Here is a 10,137-nt window from a genome sequence, read left to right on the forward strand (position 1 = left end):
AAAGGCTGTATTTTTCTCCTTCAGCAGCTTCTGGACCTCACTGGTCATCCAGGGTTTCCGATTGGGATCTCAACTGTAACAGTGTCTGTGCAGTGTTTAATATAGCTCAGCACACTGTCACTGAACAACTCCCGGTCCGGTTCAAAAATACCCCAGTCGGTCCTCTTGCTCCTGTCCTGTAGCTGCTGGGTGGCTCCCTCTGGCCAGGTTTTTACTGTCTTTGTAGTGGTGGGAGCAGTTTTCCTGAGTGGGGTGTATGCCGGGATCAGGAAGAGTGATACATCGTCAGACTGGCCCAGGTGCGGTAATGGCTTAGCCCTGTAGTCGTGCTTAATGTTCGTGAAGACTTTATCCAGTGTGTTGGCTCCTCTGGTGGCACAATTCACGTGCTGGTGGAATTTGGGGAGCACTTGTATTAAATCCACAAGATTAAAGTCCCCCGCGACGATGTGCACGGCTTCCGGGTGTCTGGTCTGCTGGATGCTAAATCCGCGGTGAAGCAATCCGGTGGCTGTGCTGGCGTTAGCATCTGGTGCTATGTAAACAACTGTGATCAAGACCGCTGTAAACTCTCTAGGGAGATATGTGGGGGTGGGGGTGGAGTGGCTCAGTGGTTACGACCCTACCTTGTGTACCAAAGACATCATGGTCGCAAGTTTGATTCCACCCCTGGCTAATAGTACTTGATTCCATTGTAAGTCGCTTTGGATAAAAGCGTCTGCTAAATGACATGTAATGTAATATGGGTCTGCATTTTACAGTCACATACTCTAACTCTAATACAGTCGCTGTGTTTGTACACCAGTTGTTCACATACAAACACAGTCCCCCACCTCTGCTTTTCGCGGAGTCGCTGGTCATGTCGTGGCGCTTTACCTTGTTGCCTGTTAGCTCGATAGTGGAGTCCAGAATTGACGAGTGGAGCCAGGATTCTGTGATAAGCTGAATGCAGCTGTTCTTGACAATATTGTTGGTCGCCACCTGTAGCCTCAGTTCGTCGATTTTGTTGACTAGGGATCTGGCGTTGGTGAGGAAAGCACTAGGAAGTGGTGGTTTAACAGGCTGCCTCCGTAGCCTCGTTTGCGTGCCGGCCCTGCAGCCTCGCTGCCGCTTCCGTCACCTGCCCGTGGGGGTGATGATCCATGGGGAGCCGGGACTCCTCGCTATGTCTGCCGGAATGTCGTGGAAACGGAGAAACTCTGTTGTCACGCTTCTCTCGTTGCTGTAACCGATCCTAGGAAGTTCAGGCCAGTTGTAGATGTTGTTCGACCAGCTGAATGTAGATGTCACGGTATACAAAACTAACACACACTTCCATACAAAGCACTGAAATGGGGAGCACCGAGCCGCTGTGTCCATGCGTGCCGCCAAATCTATTTGAATGTTTTTGAATATTTTACACTTACTGAGAAGAAACTAATGTAGTGATTAGCTGTAACGTGTAAAACTATTCAATGAATGGATCAATATGGCTCATTGAGAAATTCAGATATATTGCATGAGCATGCGTGTGCACACACACACACAAGCATTCACAAATAATATTTTTGTCCCTGCCCATAAAACTTCCTACTCCATCCCGATAGGTGGTGAGCAAGAATAAACAATACAGCAAGTCAATAAAATGGGTGATGTATGATGGAACTGAACTCAGAAAATAAATGAACCAGAGCAAAGTCATGAGGGGATTTTTAGACACTGGCCTTCTCTTGCTAATGTTGTTCTCTTACATTTCCTCTTCTGTGTCCTCTTCTCATTATTCCCCCTCTTGTCAGTCACATGAACAGTTTCACCTCAATGGAATGCACAAAAATGGAGATGTGATTTTAGGTGGACTTTTTAAAATACACTTTTTTTCCACTGATCCTGATCTGTCCTTTACCTCACAGCCACAACTGCCTACCTGCTATGGGTGAGTCTGTGAGAGATCCAGATGTTATTGCACAAGTATTTGCAGTATCTGAAGTTTAGCTTTATTTTTGAATCAATAAGACTTACATGCTTGTGTTAGTTTTAATATTATAGGATTCAGAGAGGCTCAGACCATGGCCTTCGCTATTGATGAGATCAACAGAAACTCCAACCTGCTGCTTAATGTGACTCTGGGATACAGTCTGTATGATAACTGTTTTGACCTAGGGATTGCATTCCGTGCAGCACTGACCTTAGTCAGTGGTCAAGAAGAGCAAGTTACATTAGAGGAGAACTGTGTAGGAACTCCTCCAGTCCTAGGGATTGTGGGTGATTCTTCCTCTACACGTTCTATTGCCATATCCACAGTCTTAGGATTGTACAGAGTGCCTCTGGTAAGTTTCTCTGCCCTCTCTGTGAATCATTGTTGGATATAATTTCAATGCAAATTTTAAGTTATAAACATGAAATAGTCTACATTAAAATGTAAAAGTCAGCAATCAATGACTCTTTCCAGCATACGTGATCTGTTTATTTTTGCAGGTGAGTTATTATGCATCATGTTCCTGCCTGAGTGATCAACAAAAGTTCCCATCTTTCTTTAGAACGATTCCAAGTGATGCTTTTCAGGTGAAAAATAGTCAAATTATGTGTTTTGTTTAGAGTTGTGTGATGTTAGATATACAACTTAAAGACAATGATTAAACATGAACCAGTTTAGCAGCATTTCTAGTGAAAGATGATTCCAGTCTGTGAGCTAATCCCTGTGCTCTGTGTCCACATAGGTGAATGCTATGATTCAGATACTAAAACGCTTTGGTTGGACTTGGACAGGTCTGCTCATCAGTGATGATGATTATGGAGTCCACGCTGCCCGATCCTTTCACTCTGATCTGGGTCCAGCTGGTGGAGGTTGTCTGGCTTACACAGAGATTTTGCCCTGGGGTGACGACCCTGCTGAACTAAGGAGAATAGTGGATGTGATGAGGAAATCTACAGCTCGAGTGGTGATTGCGTTTTCAAATATGGCTCGCATGATCAACCTCATAAAAGAGGTCAGTCTGACAAGAACCTTTAGCCTGTATACAATAGACTTTGATGTTGCACCTGTTTTTTATGATATATATATATACATATATATGTATACACTTAATTACATACTGTATATGTGTATGTATAGATATATATATACATATATCTATATATACACACACATATATACTTGTTAAAATGCAATGAACAGGTGGTGAGGCAGAATGTGACAGGCCTGCAGTGGATTGCCAGTGAAGCCTGGACATCAGCTGATGTGCTCCAGACTCCTCACCTCATGCCATACCTGGGTGGAACACTGGGCACCGCTGTCCGTCGTGGAGAAATACCGGGACTCAGAGACTTCCTGTTACAAATACGTCCTGACAACACGGAAGGAAATAGCATGGTGAGTTTCCCTCTGAATTTGGTATCCGTGACAATAATTTCCTGGCATTAATTAAGAAATATATTGTCTTTCAGGTCAATCAATTTTGGGAGCACACATTTCAGTGTAGATTTGCACCACCAAGTTGGGTGGAAGCTGGAGGAGGATTATGCACTGGACAGGAAGTTATACAGAATGTGGAGAATGAATTGGTAGATGTTTCAGACCTCAGAGCAGAGTATAATGTGTATAAGGCTGTGTATGCTGTGGCATATGCTCTTGATGACATGCTGCAGTGTGAGTCAGGGAGAGGACCTTTCAGCAACAACACCTGTGCTCATTTACAAAGACTGGAGCCATGGCAGGTGAGATATCAGTTTACACTCAGTCTTAATTTAACTGAATCCTTTGTATTTCTTGAAGACCTAAATTAAATAGATTAATAAATGAAAGCATCTCAATTTCCCTACACAGTGATGAAATAGTGTTATATCAGGTGAAAGTAAGTGCATTTTAGCAATGGGATGTTACCTAAAAGGAAATGATTTGGTGAAATTTATAGTAAGGTAACATGTTTATTCCTGCAATAATTAGATGTTTAATTTTATTTACTTTTTTCTCTACAAATATACAGTGATTAGTAATAGTTACATTTTGAAGAAGTCATCTGTCCTCTTTCATTTTATTGTCATGCCTCAGCATAACTGCTGAGGCCAGAGGCATTGCTTTGAAGACGTCCATATGCGGTCTTCCCCATTTTTGTAAACGTCATATCTTAGTAAAATCCTGTCACATTTGCCCTAAATTCTTATTCTGGCACACACTTGACTCAATTCCTTTTAAGTAAACATTTACATGATATTGGAGAAAATTGTGAATCTGTAGGTTAGCTGAGGCAAACTTGGCAGTGATTGAAGTTTTTTTTCTTTTTCCTTCTATATCTGTCTCTAATCCCCACAAAGCTTGTGTATTACTTGGCAAAAGTCAACTTCACCACATCATTTGGCGATGAAGTGTCATTTGATGAGAATGGTGATACCTTGCCAATATATGACATCATGAACTGGGTGTGGCTCCCTGATGGAAGAACTATAGTTCAGAGAGTGGGAGAGGTCAAGAGGTCAGCCTTCAAAGGATACAAATTTACACTGAATGAAGACAAAATCTTCTGGAACTTTGAACCCAAACAGGTGGCTTTTTATTTTTTTTAAACTATATTTCTACTAACCAATTCTGTGAGTCGAGGTTCACTATTATCCATCAGACGTACATGCTGTCATCTAAAACAGAATCTGTTTACTTCAGATAGCAGCTTTCAGTCTCAGTGGAATCTGAGGTATAACATTTAACAAACTTTATATAAATGTATAAAAAAAACTCATGTCTTTGCAGCAGGTGAAATTGGGTTTTTGGACCTGGTTGGAAAAGGGCCTTTTTACATTTTATCCCTGTGGGTTTTCTCACATGTCATTTCCTCCCATTATCCAAAAACATGCAGATTTGGGCAAATGAACACTCTCAAAAATTTATCGTAGATGTGAGAGGCATAAATGTGCAATGACAATAGTAAGGAAAGATTAAAAAGTAGTTGTAAAAGTAGTTTTGTTTTGGAGTTGTTCAGCTGAAGAGGGTTTTGCACTATCCAGCAGTTGATACAGCAGCTAGGCTTCTAGGGTCAACAGGTCTCAGCAGAAGGCATATCATTGTGTCATCTGACTTGGCTCAGAGGGAGCATATAAATACAAAATAAGATTGGACCCCAGATAGAACCCTGCACTACACCCCAGTTGATACGAGTTGTGGAGGATTTGTAATTATCTATGGTGACCATGTGGGTTCTGCCTGACGGTATGAATAAAACCAAGTACAGTGTCCCTAATGCCACCTATAGGTTTTAAGATGAGCAATTAAAATGTGCCCAGCCATGGAAAAAACAAGTACATGTAGGCTAAGGGGCATTTCAAGTTTTCTCAAGTTCTGTCTTTACAAGTACAGCCAAAGTTTTGCGCTGCGTTTTTCCGTGTCTATCGTCTTTGGTCTCGTGGCTGGTCACAAATGGTGTGGTGTACCTTACCTTGAGGATGGAGGACAGATTTTGTGCAGTGAAAAGCTGTAAAACCTGACTTACTACAATCTCTCCTTCTTGGATAGAATCATTCATCCTGGGCTTTTTTTCTTGCCTTTGTAGGCAGCAACAGAATCAAGAATAGTCTGACAGATGGTTAAAACAGGACACCAGATTCTCTGTAGTAAAATTCAACTCTAGGATAGAAGCTGTTTTGCATTGTATATGTTTTGGTTCTGAAACGCCTTCATTACATTACATTACATTACATGTCATTTAGCAGATGCTTTTATCCAAAGCGACTTACAATAAGTGCATTTAAACATTTGGGTACAAATAAGAGCTTCAAGTAAACCAAACTATGAAGTGCTAGTCATAAGTGCGATGTATACGTTTTTTTTTGTTTGTTTGTTTTTTGTCGTTGTCTTAGTCGAGGTAGCGTCGGAAGAAATGTGTTTTTAGTCAGCGGCGGAAGATGTGGAGGCTTTCCGCTGTCCGGATGTCGATGGGGAGCTTGTTCCACCATTTGGGAGCGAGGACAGTGAACAGTCTCGAGTTCTGCGAATGCCTCTGCGATCCTCTCAGTGAGGGGGCAGCGAGCCGTTTTGCCGATGCAGAGCGAAGTGGGCGGGCTGGGGTGTAGGTTTTGATCATGTCCTGGATGTAGGCTGGACCGGATCCGTTTGTAGCATGGAACGCAAGCACTAGAGTCTTGAAGCGGATGCGAGCAGCTACAGGAAGCCAGTGAAGGGAGCGGAGGAGCGGTGTAGTGTGGGAGAATCTTGGTAGGTTGAAGACCAGTCCAACTGCTGCTGCATTCTGGATGAGTTGCAGAGGTCGTATGGCACACGCAGGGAGACCAGCCAGGAGGGAGTTGCAGTAATCCAAGCGTGAGATGACAAGAGCCTGGACCAGAACCTGTGCCGCCTTCTGGGTTAGCAGAGGCCGTATCCTTCTGATGTTGTGCAACATGTATCTGCAAGATCGAGCTGTTGCAGCAATGTTGGCAGTGAGGGAGAGACGGTTGTCAAGTGTCACACCCAGGTTCCTTGCGGTATGAGAAGGAGTTACCACAGAGATTTTGATAGTGATGGTGAGGTCTGTGATGGAAGAGCCCTTTCCTGGGAGAAAAAGAAACTCAGTCTTGTCGAGATTGAGTTTCAGGTGATGGTCAGACATCCACTGAGAGATGTCGGTCAGACAAGCGGAGATCCGTTCTGCTACATGTGTGTCGGAGCTGGGAATAGAGAGAATGAGTTGGGTGTCATCTGTGTAGCTGTGATAGGAAAAACCATGAGAGAGAATAACAGAACCAAGAGAGTTGGTGTATAGAGAGAAGAGGAGAGGGCCCAAGACAGAACCCTGAGGGACCCCAGTAGCTAGAGGACAGCGTTCCGACACAGATCCTCTCCAGGTTACTCTGTATGTTCGGTTTTGAAGATAGTTCTGTTCCTGAGGGCAACAGTTCAAATGGGCGATGACCGGGGTGAGATGAGGATGCTGTGGGTTCTCTTGAGGCAGCATGATCTGTAGATGTCCTTGACCTTCTGAAGTGCCTGTCTGTCTGCTGGCAGACCAAGCTCTTTTGTCAGGTTGTCCTCAGGAAGTGCAGCCTCTGTTGTGCCTTCTTGAAAAGTGCTATGGTGTTTCTTGTCCAGTTTAGGTGGTAGGCTTGCTGGACATTTGGACAACTGATTTGGACCGGTGAAGACACCAGCCAGCTGGTCTAAGGTCCCTCAGCACCCACCCAGTCACATTGTCTGATCCAGCAGCTTTCCTTGGTTTCCCTACAGAATGTGCCTCACCTCCTGTGACTGCACTGTGAGGGGCTGGTGAATGGGGAACCTTGAAACGGGTGAAGAAGTGGTTCAGATTCTCAGCCAGTGAGGTGTCACCTTTGGCTATAGTTAACATTGGCTGCCAGCGTGTAACTGCCAAGTGTATTACAGCAATTCGACGGATTTTCCAAGACCCACAAAACAGTATGTTCTATGACCGAAACTACCTAAAGAAAGAATAGACTCTCTTTTTTTGTCAGACGTCATTGGCAGTTAACGGCTGTATTTGAATTTCTGTCAATAGACGTCATTGGCAGCCAATGAGTTGCTAGAGCTGCAGTTGTCAACCTGCCTGATGTATCTCATTAGGTTGGCAATGGGTAGCTGGGCCTTGTAACCATTTTGGACATTGAAGTAGGCTTTGTCCAGAGTGTTTGCTCCTCTGGTACCACATATTGTGTCCTGATGGAACTTAAGCAGCACTACCTTCAAATCAGCATGGTTAAAGTCACCTGTTAAAATGTGTACTGCTTCTGGATAGGTGTTCTGTTGAAGACTGACGGCATTGTTTAAGTGGCTACATCGGCTACATTTGAACACAGACCGGGTCTTTTTAAGGGCTACATTAGCATTAGCATCCGGTGGTATATATACTTTAGTCACCATGACAACAGCAAACTCCCAAGATATGTGGCTCTGAATTTAATAGTCAAAAACTCCAGGTCTACAGAGCAGTGGCTGTCGATGGTTGTGGTGTGAGTACCCTTCTTTTCTCTTATCAGAGTTACTGTTCCTTTAATGATGGTAGGCTGAGTGGCCTGCTAACCCAGGAGCCCAAGTGTCTGGGATGGATGAGTGGAGCCAGGTCTCTGTAATCAGCAGAATGCAACGGTCCTGTACGTGCATTCAGTCCTAGTTTCAGCTTATTATTTTATTTGCAATGGAGCTAGCATTTGGAGGGTGGAGCTCAGAGCCGCTGTGCCTGTGCACACTGCCATGTTTATTACCTATTTTCTCCTGTCTGTGGGGATATAGGCAAATCCTGTGAAAACAATTTTCCCCAAGCAGACAATAAACTAACTTACTAACTAACTAAACCCCATGTCAAGACCTCCATTTTATGATTGTCGACCATACTCAAATGCTTAAACTCCATGAAACACATCACATTCCAGGCCATAAGGTGAAACTTTCAACGACAACAACCCTGAATTGCTTGTTTGAGTTTATGTGAGGTTTGTGGGTATCACCATATGTGCAACGCGTCACTCAAATAATGCTCTGACATACAAATGGGAGGAAACATCTGGTGAGAAATTGCCACTATTGGAAATGGGACGTCACAGGCCCTCATTTTATTATGAGTGGAACTGCAGTCATGTACATGTGGGTGGACATGATTAGTGACTCTCTGCAGACATGGAAGATGGAAAGTATTAAGAGTATCTAGGAGTAGAATAACAGATATTTTCTCCACACAGCCTCCTCGATCAATGTGTAGTGAGAGCTGTCCTCCAGGTACCCGCATGGCCAGAAAGAAGGGGGAACCTGAGTGTTGTTTTGACTGTGTCTCTTGTTCTGAGGGAAAAATCAGCAATACAACTGGTGAGTGTAAACTTTAAACATCACGGTTCAGATATGTTGTATGAACATGAATCTCATGATTTTCCCTCTTTTTCACAGACTCCATGGAGTGCACCAGTTGTCCAGAAGATTTCTGGTCCAGCCCCCAGCGTGACCACTGTGTTCCTAAGAAAACAGAGTTCCTCTCCTACCATGAGCCTCTGGGTATCTGCTTGACAACCACCTCACTGTTGGGCACATTTATCTGTGTTGTTGTTCTGGGCATCTTCATACATCATCACAGCACACCTATAGTTCGTGCCAACAATTCAGAACTCAGTTTTCTTCTCTTGGTGTCACTCAAATTGTGTTTCTTGTGTTCATTGCTCTTCATTGGACGACCCATATTATGGACTTGCCAACTAAGACATGCAGCATTTGGCATCAGCTTTGTGCTTTGTGTCTCATGTATCCTGGTGAAAACCATGGTGGTTCTGGCTGTGTTCAGGGCCTCCAAACCAGGAGGTGAGTCCAGTCTCAAGTGGTTTGGTGCTGTGCAGCAAAGAGGGACAGTTCTGGTTCTGACTTCTGTTCAAGCAGCAATCTGCACTGTCTGGCTTGTCTCTGCTTCACCAGTGCCTCATAAAAACACCCAGTATCACAGTGACAAGATAGTTTATGAGTGTATAGTCGGGTCCACCATTGGTTTTGCAGTTTTACTTGGTTATATTGGTTTACTGGCTGTCCTCAGTTGTTTGTTAGCTTTTCTCGCAAAAAATCTTCCAGACAATTTCAATGAGGCCAAACTCATCACTTTCAGCATGCTGATTTTCTGTGCAGTGTGGGTGGCCTTTGTCCCTGCTTACATCAGCTCACCAGGCAAATATGCAGATGCAGTGGAGGTATTTGCCATCCTGGCCTCCAGTTTTGGCCTGTTGGTGGCGCTGTTTGGACCCAAATGTTATATTATCCTTTTGAGACCAGAGAGAAACACAAAGAAAGCCATCATGGGTCGTGGTAACACAAGGTAACATTGTGAGCACAGCAGTCTCTTAATCTGATCCTATCTATTTTTAAGTTGTAATTACCAGGTAACAATACAAGCAATAAAGATTTTGTGAAAAATATTTAAATGATTCTATGTAATCTTTCTTTAACCACGTATTATGCCACGGTTGAAAAGCATTCCAACTTTGCATGTTTACTTCTGGTAAAAACAAGGATAACATTTGGGTGGAGTGGCTCAGTGGTAAGACCGGTACCCTGTGTGCGAAAGACATCATGGTCGCAATGGTCACAAGTTTGACTCCACCCCTGGCTGATTGTACTCAATTCCATTGTAAGTCGCTTTGGATAAAAGCGTCTGCTAAATGACTTGTAATGTAAAATTATTTCATCTTTAT

The 10,137-nt window shown here is 43.6% G+C and overlaps 1 protein-coding gene across 1 annotated transcript; it reads left to right on the forward strand.

Moving 5' to 3' along the window:
* Positions 1–720: 720 nt before the first annotated feature.
* Positions 721–9,861, forward strand: LOC122767055 (extracellular calcium-sensing receptor-like). The gene is made up of 9 exons (XM_044022397.1): positions 721–1,912; positions 2,012–2,306; positions 2,455–2,541; positions 2,697–2,966; positions 3,155–3,349; positions 3,424–3,693; positions 4,291–4,518; positions 8,653–8,776; positions 8,855–9,861. Exons 1-9 carry the CDS (start codon positions 1,662–1,664, stop codon positions 9,763–9,765), a joined length of 2,631 nt encoding a protein of 876 aa, XP_043878332.1. The 5' UTR covers positions 721–1,661; the 3' UTR covers positions 9,766–9,861.
* Positions 9,862–10,137: the final 276 nt, after the last annotated feature.

Source organism: Solea senegalensis, linkage group LG3 (assembly GCF_019176455.1).
Source record: "Solea senegalensis isolate Sse05_10M linkage group LG3, IFAPA_SoseM_1, whole genome shotgun sequence".
NCBI classification, from domain to species: domain Eukaryota; kingdom Metazoa; phylum Chordata; class Actinopteri; order Pleuronectiformes; family Soleidae; genus Solea; species Solea senegalensis.

What these genes read in the sequence shown, in the direction of transcription:
- LOC122767055 (XM_044022397.1), top strand. Translation starts at nt 1,662, where the DNA reads ATGAACCAGAGCAAAGTCATGAGGGGATTTTTAGACACTGGCCTTCTC. An exon ending in GGAACTTTGAACCCAAACAG is followed by an intron (nt 4,519 to 8,652) that starts GTGGCTTTTTAT and finishes TTCTCCACACAG; the next exon opens with CCTCCTCGATCAATGTGTAG. An exon ending in AAAAATCAGCAATACAACTG is followed by an intron (nt 8,777 to 8,854) that starts GTGAGTGTAAAC and finishes TCTTTTTCACAG; the next exon opens with ACTCCATGGAGTGCACCAGT.